This window comes from Rhinolophus ferrumequinum, chromosome 13 (genome assembly GCF_004115265.2).
Source record: "Rhinolophus ferrumequinum isolate MPI-CBG mRhiFer1 chromosome 13, mRhiFer1_v1.p, whole genome shotgun sequence".
NCBI lineage: Eukaryota > Metazoa > Chordata > Mammalia > Chiroptera > Rhinolophidae > Rhinolophus > Rhinolophus ferrumequinum.
Genome location: NC_046296.1, coordinates 43,760,682 through 43,780,831, shown reverse-complemented (window position 1 = coordinate 43,780,831; position 20,150 = coordinate 43,760,682). Strand labels below are relative to the sequence as shown.

The 20,150-nt window shown below is 41.9% G+C and overlaps 1 protein-coding gene across 11 annotated transcripts in view; it reads right to left on the bottom strand.

The window, feature by feature from the left end:
• The window catches only part of SLC8A1 (solute carrier family 8 member A1), a 363,003-nt gene that overhangs the window by 280,128 nt on the left and 62,725 nt on the right, over positions 1–20,150 (bottom strand). For 8 of the 11 annotated variants that reach the window (XM_033124683.1, XM_033124682.1, XM_033124680.1 and 5 more), the window contains exon 2: positions 1,102–2,933. In XM_033124683.1, coding sequence (XP_032980574.1) covers positions 1,102–2,900 — 1,799 coding nt within the window. In that variant the 5' untranslated portion in view covers positions 2,901–2,933. Of the gene's footprint in view, positions 1–1,101; positions 2,937–20,150 lie in introns of all 11 variants that reach the window. The other 3 variants (XM_033124686.1, XM_033124681.1, XM_033124679.1) reach the window with 1 other exon arrangement.

Genomic DNA, 20,150 nt, shown 5'->3' with positions numbered 1-20,150 from the left:
ATCTTGGAGAGAATGTACTTGCCATTTGACGTATCACATTCAATTTACACAAGTGTTAACCATTTATAGAACAAACTACATTTCATGTTTTTTCCTGAAATTCCTAAGTTGCCAATGATTCTACCACCATCATCATTGATTTTATTGTCCTTTGTTGCCTTGCAGATAGTTTCCTTCCTTCTTCGCAGTTTGGACATTGCTCATTGAGTCAACTTTGCTGGTTTGTTTTTGGTAAGTGCAATGCCTCTTCCTAAGCAATGAAGGAGGAGTAGCTCTAAATAGCAGCTGTCATTGGAAGAATAAGTACACGACCGGGCACTCCATGTTACAACATTGGCAAGTGTCACTGTAAAGTGGCAATAGGAAGAGTAAGTTGTTCCCCACTTTTCTCTGTGCCCTGTCAACTAGGATGCTTGCACAGAATCTTACGTCTCCCCCCATCACGTATCAATAGGGTGAAGAGTTGTTTACAATCATGTAAAGTAAAATCAGACTGGAACTAAGTAAGAGCTATATGACTTTTCCCACGTTGGCATAAAACTGAAAATAGCAGGGTTGGTCATTAAGCCATAATTAAGCGTTATCATTTCAGCAGAAACATCATCCTTTATTGTCACAAAAACACAGTGTCAGATAAAAGCAGCAGAAATTGTTTCAGCCAGCCCTGGTTACCAGGAAATTCTTTTCAGACTTGTTTCCTTTTTGGGCTTTCCCAATTTGTACTCAGTAATGAAGTTAGGGACTTGATGTGATGTTTAAAATACTCCCGTTCTGTGTGTATATTCTACGATTCAAAATAAGTACACATTTTTCAACCCATTGTAAGTGGTCTGATAAATTATGTCACAAGACTTCGTCTATTATGATCTATAATGTACTTAAAATATGTAAAAGTATAAAAGTAAAAACAAAATCAAAATAAGATCTCCGTGTATAGAGCATACCGAAGGTACACGAGAGAGGATTGAGACGTGAAAGCTGTCTTGCATAGTGACCACCCCACTCTTTGTATGCCATTTAGTTTAAAGAAATGCACATACTCTCCCATCTACAAATGCACTCAACCACACACATATATATGTAAAAAAAAAATGAACTTACACAATTTCATCGTTCTGGAATTCGAGCTCTCCACAAGTGTCCTCAAAGTCCTCTCCTCCACCTCTGGCAGTCCCTTCAATGGTTTTGTAGGGAACGATAACATTTCCTCGAGCTCCGGATGTTCTCAATACTTTCACCTCCATGGTGCCAATGCTCTCACTCACATGAGTCATAGGTTCCTCAAAAGTAAAGATGCCCGCATGGTCATCATCAAAAATAGTCACGGTGGCAGTGGAGGGCGATCCGAGGCAAGCAAGTGTAGAAACATGGTTGGCTTCCAGTATGCCATCTTCCGAAGCTTCAGAAGATACTTTGACATTGCTGAGATGCACAAGGAAATTTTCATCCTCCTCAAAGATATCATCATCGATGATGCCAACTCTGATTTCCTTCTGGGTCTCACCAGGCTTAAAGACTACAGTTCCTTCAGTAAATTCATAATCAGACCCAGCATTGGCCGTGCCATCCTCGGTTCGGAAGTCAACAAACACAGTGTTGGTCAGATCACCACCTCTGCGGATAATGGTCAGGGCTACCGTACCACAGTTCTCCAGACACTGGTATGTCCCTTGTTCAAAGAAGATCTTACTAACAGGGTCATTTTCAGCCACGTCTGTGTTCACCTCATGCATGCTGACAGCCTTCCTGGCTTGGTCAGCTGCATGCCTCTTTAGAATGTTGCCAGCTCCTGTCATCAGGCGCGTCGCTTGGATGCGGTAAAATGCTCGACTTTTTTGCTGCTGACTTAGGACTTGGTAATTAGCTAATTCTATTAATTGCTCTATCTCTTTCTCTGGATGCTTCTGCTTGAGTTCCTTCAGAATCCTAGCCATTTCTCGTCTAGCCTCTTCATCGTCCTGGTCCCTCTCATCCACCTCCAGAACCAGAGCTCCATCTAAGAAATTGTCGACATGGGAATTGACCACTTTCCCGTCCATTTCAATTTCAGTCTTGGAAGATGGCCTGTCTCCTTCGTGTTCGATAATCATCCCCCTCTGCTTGCCGGCCCGATACCTCTTGTAGACATACTTGTAAAACAGAAGCCTCCTGTCTGCTACCCAAGCGAACACAACACAGATGGGGAAAAAGAAGAATGTAAGCAAACCTTCCCAGACCTCCACGACCCCAGGAGAGATGACAGACAAAATAATGTAAAGCCAGGTATAGGCAAAGATGCTCCAGGCTGCTGTCACAAAGAACACACGCAAATGCTTAATCTTCCTTGTCTCCCCATCTGGGACCACGTAAACGCAAAGTGCAATGATGATGAACATATTGAAGGCGGCACTTCCCACGATGGTGCTAGGCCCGAGGTCTCCTGCAGTGAAGTTATGGCCGCACACTTCAATTACTGAAAGGAGGATCTCTGGAGCAGAAGATCCCAGGGCCATCAAGGTCAGGTTGGAAACCGTCTCATTCCAGATCCTCACAGTTGTCTTGGTGGTCTCTCCATTGGGTTTCTTTATGGTTATTTCTTTTTCTTGAGACGTAATGACTTCTATAGAGGACATGAACCGGTCGGCGATGATAGAGACTCCAAGAAACATGTAGACCATGGCCACAAAATACACAGTAGCTCTAGCAATTTTGTCCCCAAAGGAAGGGTCTTGAGGCTCCCAAATGGGTAAAATCACCCCTTTCTTACAGTAATAGGAGCCAGTACACTCGCCAGTATCATTGGCTTCTCCTTCCATTTCTGTCTCAGCACTGATGCGGTCCACGTGGGAAAATAAGAGAGCCATGAAGGCTAACAGATGAAATCCCAGCGAAAAGGTGGGTGAGAGACTTATTCGCTGCATGTTGTACAACGGCAGGGTTCCAACTGTCCCGACCTACTGGTAAAAATCACACGGGGGTCGGGTGGGGGGAAAATAGCACATCATTAGAGCCAGATCCAAAGCATGACTGATTACTTATTTTTATTAATTTTTCCAATGATTTGTTTATATTTGCCTATCACATCATCTATGGTGAATCATTATTCTAAAAATCCATCAGTGATTAAGTGATCCATTGTAAAGTTTACAACTCATTCTCTGCTTGTGAATTTTCTGCACGTAGCCTCCACCCACTGAGCAATATATACAATTGACTTATTGGAAACGAATAGTGCAATGATAGCCTTGCCGTGTTGCACGCGCATTTATGCTAACAGCCAATGAGGAAAAAAAAAAGTTTTGAAGCATGAAATATTGTTCTCCTTGTCGCTAAAGCAATTTTCTTTTACATTGCGCTTAGTCAATCACCTTCCAGAAACGATTTCATTGCCAAAAATGACCTTACTAAGATTGATGCTTTGAAGTTCAGACTTTAAAAATCCTACCAACACGGAGCCTGGTGATGATCTTGAATTCTGGAGCACACTTTACGTGGCATTTCATGAAATCATGTCATATTGCTCCAAACCTACTTGGAAATACAGAGAAATCTTCACACTTGCCTGTAATCAAAGTTCAATGGTATTTGCACTTGAGGGGGAAAAAGACTGCTACAATGCGATAGTTCCATACACTTAGTACAGGTTTTAATAGCATGTTTGAGGAGAGCACATTTCGTCCTAATTTTTAGCAAACCCAGGTCTATTACTTAGCTAGCCGCTGGGCATCTGGTTCTTTAAGCACAGCTCTTCACATCTGTGCCCAGATCTTGCTTGAGAACCTGCAGGCTGTCCACAACAGGAAAGAGAGATAACCAGGCCCAAGTACAGTTGTGTGCAAGACTCTTGCCTGGTAGGCTATGAAATCAAGTGTTACCAGCCATAAAATGTTCCTTCTCGGTGCTGATGTCATACTTTCCATGGTCATTCTAAAACACCTCTTAGTCCTCCAGAGGGTTCAAGTGACCCAAAAATGCAGGAGCAATAATTCCATTTAAATTAGCTCATGTGGCAGAATGACAAGGACCACAAAGTGACATATGAATGATGAAGGGCGGTAGGCAATAAGGATTATGGCCACTGAGTCACCGAGCATCAAAAAGCTTGGGAAGCAAAGCAAAGTGGTGGACTGAGCCACCGTGGCCCCAAATTCACACAGCAGCTTAGGCAAAACTCAGCTTGGACCTTACATCCCCTCTGCCTCTAGGGCTCAGTGGGGTACTAAGACAGCGGAGGGTCTGCTCCAAGTCAGGGGAGCTCTGGTCTGGAAGGCCAGTTATGACAGCGGACAAAGTGGTAACAGGAAGGAGTCCTGAGTCAGAACAGAGCCTTGTGGCCCGATAACAAGTTAAAAGTGGAGATGGATTAGAGCCTTTCATCGCCTCAGGCTGGCTGAGGGTCTCCCCCATATTCACATATATTCTCTGGCCCTTGTTTACTACTGATGGCTTATACAGGGAGCTGCTCCAAGGCCCCGGAGAGCCCTCCTGGCCGAGCACATCCTGGCAGACCCTCAGGGAACCCGCCATCGCCTAAAGCCCTTTATAGCTCATCACTGTTAGTTAGAAGCCTTGACATTTTCCCCATGAAGTAGACACAGCAGAGGGTGGTGGCGGTAGAATTCCATCCTAAGTAAAAGGCTGAAAAACAGAAGCATATTTTCAGAATATGCAAAAGTTCATGGTCAATGTGTCTACTTGTTCAGTCATTGAATAGCGGGCTGTAGCATCTCTGCCTGAAACAAAGTCACACTGAACCAGCCGGAAAGAGTAGTGGAAGGTCCGGTTCTAACTCCCTTATACACCCATTTATTCCACAAATATTTCTGAGTGCCACCTAATATCTATTTCAGAATGGCCTGCTAGGCTCTGGTCTAGGTCCTGAGACTTCATCAATGAACAACAACAACAACAAAAATCTCTGTCTTCACAGACTTTACATTGTAATGGGAAGGAAACAGATAAATATAAATGGGGAAAAAGTGCTGTAGTGGAGGGAGGAGCAATACATGTAGGAAAGGGACTCGTGTGTGTGAGTGTGTGTATGTTTGTGTCAGTGTGTGCACGCACGGCATGCATGATTTATACTGGATGGTTAAGGCAGGCCTCTCTGATAAGGGGACATTTGAGCAAAGTCCTGAAGGAAGCAAGGGACGAGGCTTTGGGGATGGATATCTGCAGGAAGTCAATTTCAAATAAGTGCAAAGATCTTGATGGGCATTGTGCTTTGCATCGTCTAGGAACCACAAAGAAACCAGTGCGACAAAAGAGCAATGAGCAAGGGGAACGGGGCTTAGGAGATGGAAACGCAGTGGGGAGGGGTCAGGAGGGGCACTGAGGCGCTGGCTTTAACTGAGAGGGAGTTGGGAAGCTTAGGGAGGTTCTGATCAGAAATACGATGAGCTAATTTTCCTTTGAAAAAGGACCTCTCTGCTGGTTCCGTGGAGAAGAGAGACGATAGGGGTGAGGGTGGAAATACAAAGACCAGATTTTGTCTATTATTTAAAAACCTTATTTATAAATGATCCCAATGCCTGGTAGGTGTAAATATGATACATAGAGACCTAAAGTTTAAAAAGGAGAGAGATATCTGTAGTAACCCTTTTGGAAGATTTGCAGCACAACATGTCTTGGGAGCCTATAAGAACCAGAAAGGCTAAGCATTTGCTCAGGGAGCGCAGTATAGAATAGAGATAGTAAACACTGAACGGAGATTAACATCTATACTTGCCTCTAAGACTGATAGGATTGACCACTCCCTTCAAATTGCTGCCAAATCTCACCATCCCTTCCTTCTCGTTTCAGCCAAAATGAACTTCCTAAAGTGCAGGTGTGACTCTCTCACTCCCCTTAAAACTCTTCATTGGTTACCTAGTACCCTGAAGACAAATCCAAACCCCTCGATGGGCTGTGCAGACCTTTCAAGATCTGGCCTCTGAGTTCCAGAATACAGAAAGTCTTTCCACTCTCTGAACACTTTCTTACCTCCAGGTCTTTGCATATTGTGTTTTCTGTGCCCCAAACTACTTTCTTTCTTAGAAGCAAGTTTCAAAATAGCACAACAGCAAACAATAGTCGATTGCCTAAGAGAATAACCCTAGGTTCTAAACACTATCTCCAACACCTGAAATTCTTTACATGTATCGTTATACACATGCAATTCTTACAATAACCAGCATTGCTGTGTTACACAACTCCTCGGGTTGTCTTTTCCGTTATAGTCTGTGTGTCTTTTCCGTTATAGTCTGTGCACACCCTGAAGTTGTACAGTGTACAGTGCCCTAGCGCTAACCCTATGCAGTAGGTACTATTAGCCCATTTTGGAGGTGGGATAACTGAGGCTCAGACAGGTTAAGTACTTATTGAAAGTCATACAGATGGTAAACTCCTGAACTGGGATTCAAACCCTGGTCTGTCTCTGAGACTGATGTAATTAACTGCTCCATTACATCATCCCTGACAGGGTGTGAAGTAATCTTTGAGAACTATTGGACTTGGGCTGAGACTAGCCCATGGGAAAACCTCTTGGCTTCCATGCAGGGTTAGGAGGACCTAGGGGGCAAAAGTCCCATGGAAGTTTTATCTTATTGGTTAGAGACTCAAACAGACAAGTATTGATAGCTGTGATGTAACATGTGGGCCGGCATCTTCCTAGAGACTGATGCCCTTCACTCTCTGGCCTTTCAGCAATTACCTGGCGACCTTTCCCTGCATGTACTCTCAGGGCAATCTCTTCAGTCAGCCAAGAAACAAGCTCTGCTCCAAATCACAGCTCATAATATGTTCTTAGCCAAACGGGTACCAGATATCCAAGGGTCGATGAAGCAGTAAAAATCCATCACTACCATCAGAGAAAAAGGAAGGGGACTTCTGAGGTTAACTCAAAAACATCACAATTATATTCAAAAGGGGGAGTGTTATAATTTGTGAAATCAATGGACACAAATCACTCATATAGCTTATTGGCAATGAAGCAACTGGAAAGAACTATCTGGGCTTCAGCTTCTTTCTTTTATTAAATTAATACCAAATCCAAATGCTTATGAGGATATGGGATAGGTGTTTTCTAAATGAGAGTTCCTTCTTCATTCTTTTGTCTCCAATCTTTCAGGATCTTTCCTTTGTCATCAGATTCAAGCAGATTTACTTGACCTTCTCCATGGTCCCCTCAAATATACAGTTCCGGGAAAATTAAGCAGGAACTAGATTGCCTGGCTTTCTTACATTCTGCCTTGTTCTACTGAACTCTGTGACAAGGGGTAGGCTGATTTTCACGGTAGTTTCAGATCAACTCCTATATCTATGGCCAGTTCTTGCTTAGGAATATCCATGACATCATCCAAATAAGTTTTCAGCACAGTAGCAAGAATACCCCAATTATCTTTTGCTCAGTACTTATTTTAAAACAAACCAAACAATCCCAACATGTACAGATTACAGAACAAAATGGCACTGACGAAGGATGGTGAAAAGATATCCAGCTGAGTAAGCCTAGCAACCTATATTAAAGGGAGAGGTCCGGGGATGGGAACACGTACCTGCAGACAGATCTTTACCCAACTGCCTGTGTAAAGAGTGAAGAAGAGATCTCACAGCAAAGGCCTGAAGAGAAGTGACGCAGCAAAGCAGTGGGTTCCCTGCAAGAAGGTAAAGCCCGTTTTGACTACCAAGGAGAACCTGACTCAGAGGGAAGGAACACCTCTGGCACTCCCACCAGCCCAGTGTACCAGGCAGCCTAATCTCATTCTGTTGATTGACAGCTAGGGTGATTCCAAGAAATTCCTTGACTCTCCTTCCTCAGGACCTGGAATTCCCTTCTATGTAATGCTTGCTGACTGAAAGCCTCAAAACTAAGAAATTAATCCGTTTCTAAGGCAACATTAAAGCAACCACGAATTCTCATCCACCACAGTGGCAAGCACTTCCAAATGCTTCTAGACAATGAGATGATGCCAGAGGATGACTTTTCTTATCTTACCATCCCCCTCGAGGCTGCAAATTATTGTTCTGGCCCCCAACCTCAGGCATTCAGGCCGTGACCACACTTCAGGAAGGAGCTCCATCTCCACAGTGACTCTCTATTATTTATTTATATATTTTTTTCAAAGAGAGCTTTTCCTCTTTGCTGCCTGATAAACTGGAGCAGCTCCTCTAGGGCACAGGCAGTGGATCATGTAAAGGCTGAAGCCCTTCTGCCTAAACTTAGAAGACTGCAGTCAGGATCCTGTCCCATGTCAGAAAACACCCAGCTCATTCATCAGAGGAAACCACTGGAGTAATGGTCAGGCCAAAGCAGGAAAGATGGTTTTAGGATTTAAGATAATGAAAACGTTATTGAAAAGTCATGAGGTGCAACTCTTGGCCCTTTCCTCTACTTTGTTTTTCTATAAAGAACGTATTACTTTTGATGTGCTATCCAATTTACTTTGGTTCTGTTTATTGTATTTCTCTCTCTAATAGATGGAAACTCTGTCAGGGTAGAGACTTGTGTCTCTTTTGTTCACTGATCTATCTCCAGTTCCTAGGGCAGAGTCTGGCACACAGAAGATGGCAGGACCTGCTTACTGAAAAGAAAATCATTCAAATAGGGTCACGTGTGGGTTCACCAAATCTCTGGTGGTGAATCAGAATCTGGGCACTGGGCGTGGGCATTTGCATTTAAAAATGTACCCTATGCGAAATGGATGCCCCCAAATGAACAGAAGCCAGTATCACACTGAAACGCCAATGTCAGTGTTAGATGGAGAAGAGGGATGTGATTCAGTCTCGAGGGCGGAGGGAGAACCTCAGGCTGGAAAAACTGATCTCCAGCGTGACGAGAGGGGCTGGGGCCCTGACATCTCCCCCAGCATGGGGTGCAGGTCCTTCTGCAGGAGCCCTGGCTTGTTGTTTCTTCTGGAATACCAAGATCATACGCTCTGTTGAAAGGGCCCTAACACTTTGCACACTCTCAGCAAAGCATTTATCTTCTTCTTCTTTCAGTACAATAAAAAAGACATCTAGTCACACACCAACCCAAACCCACCTCCATGACAGAGACCCCATAAAAGGAAAGTGCATCAAGAATTTACATATATTAGCTCTGCATATTGCCATGGAAATATGGGCAGGAGGAAGAAAGCTGGAGAATAAAGGGAGTCTTCCAATAGTAAACAAATGTGAGGCATTCAGAGGAAAGATGCTCTGCTGATCTTGGGCTCCGTGTAAAGTCAGGCGGGATGGTTCCGATTCGTTATGCCAGCACCAAGGGCAGGACCAGGGCCCCACTCAGGGGCATTGAAGCCAGCCATGACCGAAACCATTGACTGGGCACTGTCTTTGTCCCAGATGCTCTGCTGACTGCTTTGCATTCACTATCCCTGACCTTTCTGACAATATTGCACCAGGTATTACCATCCCCATTTTCCAAATGAGAAAAATAAATGGTTCATAAAAGTAAACTGGCCGAAGTCATAAAACATAAGCGACAGGCACTTTGGATTATACCGTAATGCTTTCCAAAATGGTAGCACATTTCTATTTGTTTAACAATACACAGGTTCACAATACTTTTAATGAAAATACTGTGGTAGTAAAGAGCTCCGAGCAGAATAACTTCCTGCGCTGCCCCTCCTCCCACCTGAATAAATGTGTGAAGTTTGCACCATCTCATCAGAGCCTTTCATGCTTCCTTCTCCTGACTCCGGCCTCCCTAACCCCCAAGTGAGGGTTTTATAAGCACTCCCTCCTAGTCATCTCGTGCCAAAGGAAAGATGATCCATTCAGAGGATCATCAGCTAAAATCTGAGGTCTGAAATCACTCCCAAGTCATGTAATAATCTCACGGTTTTTCTCTTTGGTGAGGAGAAAAGAAAGTAGAAAAAGAAACCCTAGCAGTGAGCAAGTGAAAGTAAAAAAAGGAGAGCAATGGGTGGAGCTGGGGAGAATACCAAATTTTAGTAAAATAAATTAATACTTTGCTCTAATAACAAGAAATCAGTATTGTTTTTTTGAAGAAAACACAGCTCACAAATTTACAGTCTTGGAGTGAAGACATTATTTCTTGTTTTTATTTTTTTTAAACTGGTAAATAATCCAAAGGAATGGGACAGCAACACATTCATTCACAGATTTCTCTGCCAATCTTCTTAGTCACTCATATGTACCGGACACTGTGTTACAAAGATGAGTAAGATAATATCCCCAGAGAAGCTCATATTCCAGTGGGGCATTATAAGAATCAAGGAGTGAGTCCCCTTTCTGAAAGACAGAACTCCTGCATTCCTAGAGAATCACAGAAGAGGAGAACTTTCCAGACATTCAGACAGTGAGACCATCAGGGCACCGTGATACACTCAGAGGAGACCACCTAGTTCCCAGGTTAAAGCACCTGGGTTATTGGGTTAATACAGCCAGGATTCTAGAAACTTCAGACTGCTCAACCTACAGTCCTGCAACCAAGAGATTTCAAGTGTAGTGAGCTCTTGGAGACAGGGCCTTGAGGCATCTCTTCTGTACTCCGTGAACATTTCTGGGGCCTTGTGATGGACAATAATAGCCATTTCAGGTAATATTGTGATTTGTTCAGCATCTGTCCTAAAGAGAAAGAGCAGCCTTTCTTTGATGTTTGACCGTACACACACAAAAATGAGGTCATACACATGCATTTATATCTGGGTCACCAAGATTTCCTATGTAAAAATATTTTCCACACTAGCTTGATGGCATTTTGACATAAGAAATTTGGTTTTCTTGAGTCAAGTATAGCCCTCTCTATATTTCTAGTTGTAGAGAGTGAACCATTCATTTACTCAACAAGTATGTTGAGTGGCCTCTATGTGCAAAGCACCAGACCAAGCACTGCGGGGATCACAAGACGATTAATTTACAATCTTCAAGTGATCGTTACTCAAATGACCACGAACACTAGGAAGAATGTTGAAAAGTCCACACAAGGAGGGGATTGAAAGGATGACAAAAGCTGGAGAGAGTGAGAGGACATTCCAGGAGGAAGAAATGATGTGAATAAAGACAGAGCAATGCTTCTTCAACTTCAGTTCACCTAAGAATCACCTGGGAAATTCATTAAAATGCAGATATCTGGGCCCTATCGTCAGATACACAGGAGTCCTAAAGACAAACCCCCAAATTTGAATTTGAACACGCTCCCCAGGTACTTCTGATATCTCAGTTTTGACAACAGCCCTGGAGAGATACCGACATAAAGGGTTGAAACGCACAAAGGGCAGAACTGGGTCGCAGGGCACAAGTGCCATAAAGGCCCAGGGGCATGTTTAGCAAACACAGACTGGAGAGCAGAAGAACGTAAATAGGGTACCTGATGGGAGGTCATGCCTAAAACGTAGAAGACAGTGGTTGTTGTAATAACAGTAAGACATTGATATGAAAGAATACATCAGATGAGCTTTCCTTCTCACAGATTGGGACTCCAGGCCACGTCAAAACAGGGAGCCCCTTGGTGAGTGTGTGTGGGGGTGGGGAGGACAGAGAAGAAGGAACCCTAATAGATCACCGGGGCCTCCAAAACGGAGATCGAAGCACTGGGAAGTAACTTACACCTACTTCATCATTTTGCCAGGGGTTAGGTCTGCCTTCTCTGAGTAGAAACAGGTAAGGATGGCTAGGACACTTCATTGACATGTGATAACGACCCTGCATAAATGCAGACCTTCCAGCTAGGTTCCATACACCAGCCCTAAATAGAGGTATAAAATACGTAGAAACATAAACCCCAAGCTGGAGGCCTTGGGTGCTGAGGAAAGCTGTGTTCTTCAAATTGTAGGCTCTTTCTGGGGCATCATCTACTCTCCCTGATCACTTCAACTCCAGCGTAAATCTTTGCAGTCACTCTTTTCGCTTTCTAGTTTGCCCCTTGAGACTGGGAATGTTTAACACAGAATCCAATTTCAAGCTATGTGATAGGAACCTCCAGAAAGCTTTCTTTCAAAAAATATTTTTTAACAAGGAAATGCTGGTTATGTGAGCAGAGGCTGGTGAATTTCATCAGCTTTTTCCCTGAGTCATTAAGCTTCATCTTCAAGTAGATTGCTTTTCAGGAGATAGAATCCCATCAGCTCGAGGTTTCTAAATCTTTTAAATTTTGCTGCACAGTCTCAAATCACAGTCCTTGAAAGAATAAGATGTTCTTGAGAAGAACAGAAATAGGAAATAAAAAAGAAATATTTAAGAAAAAACTCAAGTTGATAGATGCTCATCTTATGGTGACCCTTCATCAATATTCTATGCTATGATTTTCTAAAGTTCCTGACAACATACTCAGAGACATGCATGGCTCTAAACCAAATGTATATGTACACAGAACAAATTGATTTTTAAAATAAAAGCAACTTAAAAAGGAACTAGCCAAATTTTATTATTTAGGGAAATAAATTGAGTGGCTTATGGGAAAACATGAAATGTTTACACAAGTCCCTGAGCACAGTTTATGAATCACACAGTTTCTCTACAAAATAAGGTATGCAGTGAATATGCCCTTTAAACCAAACCCATACACTTGTATTTGAAGAACTGTTTCAATATTGGCTTAAGTGTTGCGGTTTTAATGTTAGTAACTCCGCCAAGATTTTTGTGATAGGTAAAGATCAGAGAGGGCCAATTAACAAGGTAGAGAAAAAAGTCAGTGGAGAAAAAAAAATGTTAATCATTTAATCATTTAATTAGTAAGTGAAGACAGTAACTTCTGTCTCTGAAGATTGTGGTTAAGCAAGGACTGTTTTCAATATCAATGACTAATACAAGAACATTCACTTTCATTCATTCATTCATTCATTCATTCAATAAATGTATACTTTGTGTCTGGCAATGTGCAAAGCATTGGGACTAGATCCAGGCACTAAATAGATACAATGTCTCTCTTCCTGGAATTGATTATCTAGCTGACAAGACAGATAAGAGACATCAATTTAACTGTTACAAAAAGAAACATAAGTCTTACTAATAGGTAAATGCTTTGAAGGAAAAACACAGTCCTGCAGGAGTAAGTAATGGAGGACCTGCCCTACTAAGGTAGTATTAGGAAAGGCTTTGCTGAAGAAATAACAGGTGAACTGCAATTTAAGACACTCCGCAGGAAGCCAGGCAAAAGGTAGTTGGAGTACAAGGCCTTGGGTTGCCACTTTTGCAGTTACCCTTCTCTGAAATGGGATGACTCACAGACCTACCTTCTTAGATATGCTGGGGTCTGCGATCATATTTCGAAAAAAATACTAAAAGCAGTTTGCGCAATTTACATGAGCCTTTTCCCCTCTGAGATCACAGACATGCAACTGAAGTTAACTGCATTCTCCCACAGCGCTGGGGGCCATGCGATGGACGGAAGGGTCATTCATCTGGAGGCCAAAAGACACACATGCTGATCTTGGCTCTCACCAACCAGTCAAGTGGCCCTGGACAAGTCCCGAGGCCCTGGACCAGTCACTTTCCCTTTTTCAGCCTGATCTGTAAAATTGTGGAATTTTGCTAACAACCTAAAGCTCTGATAGTCTAATCCCTCACTTTGGTATTCGGGGTCATCATCCATACCCCAGCACTTGTTTCCTGGTACTCAACTGAGCTGGCAAATGAAAATTACCCAAACATGCACCACATTTTCCTTTCTTGTGCTTTTCTACCTGTCCTCCATGATCCATCTGGAACGTCTAATTTCCCTTCCTAAAACTATTTTATTGCTAGGAAGGCCCCTAAAAATCATCGAACGTTGCCCATTCCCCCTTTTCCTGACATGAAAACTCAGGCCATGACACGTAAAAGATGTTTCAAAGCCACCCATCTCAGAAGTAGCAGAGCAAGGCTCTAAAACAAGATCTCCCAGTTTTGAAGCCACCTCTCTTCCCACAACATTAATCCAATCACTAAGCTTCCCCAGGCTCACTAATGTTGCCTTTGTATCTCTCACAATCAATCTGTAAACTACAGCCAATGGGTCAGATTGAGCCTACCACCTGTTCTTATAAGGTCCATGAAATTAATTTTTTCACATCTTTACATCTTTGGAAAAAAATGAAAAAGCAATATTTTATGACATGTGAAAATTATATGATGTTCAAATATCAGTGTCAATAAATGTTGTATGGAACATAGCATGTCCATTTATAAAAGCATTGATTGCTCGTATAGCCGCTGTCTCGCTAAAACACCAGCGCTAATTGTGACAGACCCCATGGCCCACAAAGCCACATATACTTACTATGTGGCCCTTTGAAAGCCAGCGTTGTGACCTTTGGTGCTTGGCATTATGTGCATCCTTGTCTTCCTTCCCCTGTCTGTGGCAAACCCCCACATAAGCATGTTCATGAAAAGGCACCCCCAGGTAGGGACGAGGGCTCTCTCACTGGTTCTCTCTCAGCTAATAAGAACCAATCCTTAGTGGTCACTCATGTGCCAGAAACTATTCTGAATGTTTTACAAGTATGAACACATTATTCTTCACACACACAAAAACCCCCGTAAGGCTCTTGATTATTATTCCCATTTAATAGGTGAAAAAAAAAAAATGAGGCACAGAGAAGTTAAGTGCCGTGCACAATGTCAAATATACTATTTGCTGAATTCAAACAAATATAATAACGATCATGATATGTCTGCTGACCTCAGGGAAAGTTAGTCTGAGTACCCTAGGGGTACTCAGTAAATATCTTCATTCTAGAAGCTGAAGTCATAGTTCTCTTTCCAGCCTGGGGAATCGTTGCTATTCATTCAGAGACTCCTGAGGCCAGAAAACACAGGCACATTTCTGGAGGTCTTCTACTGATCAAAAAAAAAAGGGAGATGTGACTTTTGTGAAATGACTTGAGAGTCCTAGATCTGGATTCAATTTCACTCTTATAGAGTCATTTCATTTCACATTCCCTCCATATACTTATTTGTGTTTTTTTTTTTAAATGATCTCTGATGTCTTTTCCAGAGCAACTAGCTGTGGTTCTAAAGCAAGAACACAGATAAAAAGAAGCTCTTAAAACAGGCTGCTGAAAGCTAGCTGCATAAAAACAATGACTACTTGGGAAAATAGAGCCATCAACTCTGCTCGGCACCAACTCACAAATTCCAGCTCGAAGGGGCTCACATCTCCCAACATGTGAGAGGAGAGGTACGTGGAACTTCTGTAAGACATGTGATATGTGACTGAGCACCTCTTCAAACTCGATCCTTTTGCTCCCGGCTGAATGCCACTCACTCTGGGGCTCCACCACTGTCTACGGAGGAAATTTAGACTTGCATGTAGAGTCAACAGTCCGATTTTCTAAACCTGCTGCTAGGACTAGTTGCAATCCATTGAGCAGAATAGAGCCAACTGGCCCCGAGGTCCTTTGCTGTTAAGGGGAAGCAGAAGTGAGGAGCTGGAGAATCTCAAGAAGCACAAGGGAGAAAGCACCAGAGCCGCTTGGTGCTAAACAAAGAAAAACCACCACTAATGGCACAGAAAACATAACCATGAAACTTAAGAGAGGAGCAGGCTGGCAGGTGGTCTGTCCTTTGCCTAACCTCTCAAACTGTTAACAGCCTCTCTCCTTTGAGGATGTGCGGGAAACGCATCATAAATTTTGGTTTTGTGTGTAAAATACATTTACGCAATGCTTATGCTATCACTTGTTCTAAATGAGCAGTTCCCATGACATGGGCCTGACTGTGACAGACAGCTGATCTGAAAAGTCTGTAAATGGCCCGAACGTTGCCCAAGGGTTGTCCTTGTCATAAATTAGCTGGGGCTGTTTATTTAAAAATAGCTAGACTTTATTTATTTTTAAAGTCCTTTTCACTCTCCGAGGAGGATCTAAAATGCCTCCTCCTCCATGAAGCCTTTTCCAATGTTGTCTTCCTCCTTTCAGCTCTACAGCACTTTGCTCATTAGCTGCAGTGATCCATCTCACTCGGCCCAATATTTAGCTGTTCTAGATCATGACATCCCTAAGCACAGAGAATGTGGCACAGAGAGCTTGGCTTTTGAACAGCTTCAAAAACAAGTGCCATCCTTATTAACTCTCGGGTAAGTTATTTAACTGAACCCCTGTCTTCCTTTTTACATGGGGATAGGATGCTTCCTTGCTGGGCACTTATGAGCATTGAATGAGAAAACATGCACAAAGTGCTTAGACGGGTCCCTGGAACATAATGGGTACTCAACAAATGTCAAATACCTCCTCTTCATCATCTGCATTCTCTGGAAAGCCCATCACAGTGCCTTGCATACACTGAGTGCTCAATAAATATCACGGTTGGGTTGAAATAAATTGCTGAATCACCCTGCTCGTCTGTTCGACTTCATTTCACATTAGATTCAACCAGGAAATTATTGATTATGCTGACTTCACATGCAATGCCATCTACAAAGTGATTACTTTCTCTGTCTTTTTTTTTTTTTTAATGAAGATGGATTCTACTATTTACATGTATTTTCTTATGTGTATTACATACACAAGAAACCATTTGTCGGCATTGGTATCTCACTAACTTTCCAAGTTACTGGTATGAATATTCCAAAATGATACAGTAGAAGCCACTCAAGATTTTAAGGATATCATTTCACACTACGGAAAATAGCTTGCCCATTTCTCAGAAGACTTAAAAAGGCTAAAATTTCAACAAAGGATCAAATTTTTGTTGCCTTTGCTGCTCCGGAAGTGAAATTTCAATGTGGGAGTCTTTGCCTCTGTCTGACTACTCTCAGCGGCTGGGTCCCCGGGCAGGCAGGGCACTCACACTTCCCCACCAGAAGGGCCTTATCAGGGAATTAGCTGGGCAGCAATGTAGTTTCAAAATTCTTTCACTTCCTCTGCCTCTTCCTGTGTTCCAGGCCCTCAGGACTTTTCCATCTGCCAGCTGATCTGATAAACCACTACAAGTTAAAAAATGAATAACAAGCTAATGGTTTGTGAGAATAATGGTAGCTCCTTCTTAGGTAACAACATTACATTTTATTAGGGCTCTACTGGATGGAATTACTTATTCAAAAGAATGTCTCTGAGAATTTCATATCCTATGCTGGCCGATGGATAAATGCTTTGAACTTAGGGATGTTTTGCTCTCCTCAAATCATTTATAGACTGCTAACTTTTATTTATTAATTATTATTATTAGTTTCAGGTGTACAAAGCAACATAACAGTTAGACATTTACACCCCTCACAAGTGATAATCCCCCTCCCCCAAGCTACTAGCCCTCTGACATCATATATAGCTGTTACAATACGATTGACTATTTTCCTTATGCTATATTCCACCTCCTGTGACTATATATACATACTTTTTCCTTATAGTTGACATACAATATTATTCTACTTCAGCTTCAGTTGTACAGCACAGTGGTCAGGCATCTACGCAGTTTATTAAGTGATCCCCTTGATAAGTCCAGTGCCCATCTGGCACCTTACATGATCTTTACAATATTGTTGATTATATATTCCCCATTCTGTAGTTCATATCCCCAGACCACAAATACATTTCCTTCACTTCAGCTGCCAGTGGGATTTTTCTCCTTCTTCTCCTGAAATTGGCTAGAAAGTTTCAGGTACAGAAAAAATGTGGTTCTCTTGAACCTTTGTCTATCTTGTTACTTACTACACTCTCTTAGCTGGGCAGATCATAGGACAATCACAAATTTAAAACACTTAGGGTTCAATACAGAGAATTGTCAGCAAAGAGAGCCTACCAGAAACACAAAAGGCAGCATAGGCTGTGAGAAACTATCTGCCAAGTTAAGTCAACACGCTGGGAAAAGGCGCCCAACCTTTGAATTTGATTCTGAACTGCTTTGGATACATACCAATAAGAGTAGTAGTTTACCGTAGGAGTCTCCAATTCAGAAAATGGACTGTTTGACTTACAAACCCTATGGAGAACCTAATCATTGACTAGTTTACACATTCAAAATATGCGTTATATAAAATATATTTTGTGATGTGTATATGTGCATGAGACTGAGGAGGGAGGGAGGCTAGAAGAAAGAGAGATGGACACACACACACACACACACACACACACACACACAGGTATCATTTGGAAGACAAAGAAAGAAAACTGGAGATAATCCCAGTGCACTTAAAGAGGCCTCACTGGACTAACCCTGAGTCCAAATCAAAATCTCAGAGGCAGTCTGAAAGCTTACATTCCCAGAATCTAGTCCATCCCAATGGGACAGAAAACATCTGACATTTACTTCCACTAAATCTCAAGTATGTCTCCAAGCCTTAGACATCCCTTTGTTCAGAGAGAAAATTGGAAACAGCTAGTTCAGCAACCCAGTGGCTTGGCAAGCCACGAATACTACTAAGAATTAGAATGGAAGTGATAGGCAGCTAAGGGAATTCTAAGTGATGCTAGATGAGATTCTGGAACCTAGGGAAAGTCAGGGAAAATATCTGCCACAAGAGGGAGCAGGAGAAGAATTTGGTCAGATGGGAGATTATTTGGTAGAGGTTCTGATGAGGGGTCTAACTACGAGGTCTGGATGATTTGGGAAGATGTTTTGGCAAGAGACATTTATCCCTAAAAGGAAAAGGGGAAAAAAAGGATGAAAGAATCAGGAAGAGAAAGATCATCACATGTTGATCCTAAATTCTTAGTAAATGTAAAGCAACAATTTAATTTTTAGTTAAAAGCAACATACATGCACTCTGCAAAAATATGTGTGCTCTAACCATCCTCTTTTAGTTGTGTATTTCTTTTTCCAGATTTATTTTCTATTTGTTTTGATGTTGTTTATATCCCTGCTGATGGGGCAGCCTGCTGGCTTCTTACCTACATGCTATTCTCCCTTTACCTGAAGGCATCATGGAAAAAGGGTTGTCCTCAGTGAATTGCAACATGAAAATCAGATGGTGATGTCCTAAAATGCACTTACTTTTGGGAGACACACATCCATGAGCTAAATGAATGCTTTAACTTGCTTTAAAAGGAGAATCCAACTTCTGTGGATTTACAAAGCTTTCCTCTTCATTCATTTTGTCAAAGAAACACATTAAGTACTTAGAGGGAAGGAACCATGCGTTTACTTTGCAAGATAAATAAAAGTCTATTTTTGTCTGATAAAAAACACGTTAAATATAGCTTGCTAACAAAATGTTGAAGCTCTCTTGGAATATGTTTTTTCTCAAAACATAGTAAGCTTAAAAGAGCAATTACCTTAATTGTTGCAAATAGGTGTTACTGATTATATTTCACTTTCCTTTTGTAATTTTATTTAGAGTTAAAGCACTGCTACTGCTATGCATTTTCTTCCCCTTCATAGTTGACAAAAGGGTTATCTAGTTCTCAGTCTTACTCCAAAAAGATACAGTAGAAACCATGAAATAGTAATGGCAAAAAGTAAATAGAAAAATAGACAGGTAGGTAGGTAGAGAGATAAACAGATACATAGATATTAAGCATAACCTTCATACTCTTAATTCGTTACTTTTCCTCTTCCAGCCCTGTTAAGCTCGCAAGACAGAGTAAATGAAGCCTGATTATCATGAATACTTACTCCTTTGCAATGTCTGCACAGCCCAACACTGAATAATGGTTTACTTTTGTCTAGATAATGGTTTACCTTCTTTTTTCTTTAGGAATTAATCATTCCATATTTAATAAAAGACAACAGCCATTTTAGGGGGGGAAAACCAGGGATCCTTTTATAGTAGCTGGGAGAAATCCTAACTAAAGAGCCCTTAGATCCAAATGGAATCCTTCAAGCAGGCAGAATTTATAAAATGAAAACCATTTTAAAAAACACATCTTGCTTCTTGATTAAATAAGTGTAAGTATTCCCCCACTTTCTCCCTCACAAGGCCCCAAAAATGGAGCTAGCCCTCCCTTCCTTCCTCCTTTCATACCCGTCTAACCTCCCAATTAAGCAAGTTTAGCAAAACCCAGAGTTAAATCCAAGTAACACAGGATTTGAAAGAGGAACCTAAAACCAGTCATCCCTATTTTGGCTTTGTTTTCTTATCTGAAATGAATGAAACATCTAGATATATTTTGCTCCCTCCTTTCCTGACTTGCTGCAGGGGTGTCTTTGGAAGAGAAGGAGAAAACATGTGAGGTTATGCGTGCCTGTTGGGGGCATGAGTGGAAGGTATACTTTGAGACTCCCCTCTTGGTTGCTCCCCATTTTCTTTCAAAAATCTTGACACCAATGCTGGATTGTGGATGTTCTATTGCTCATGTTTGGAAATACTCAAG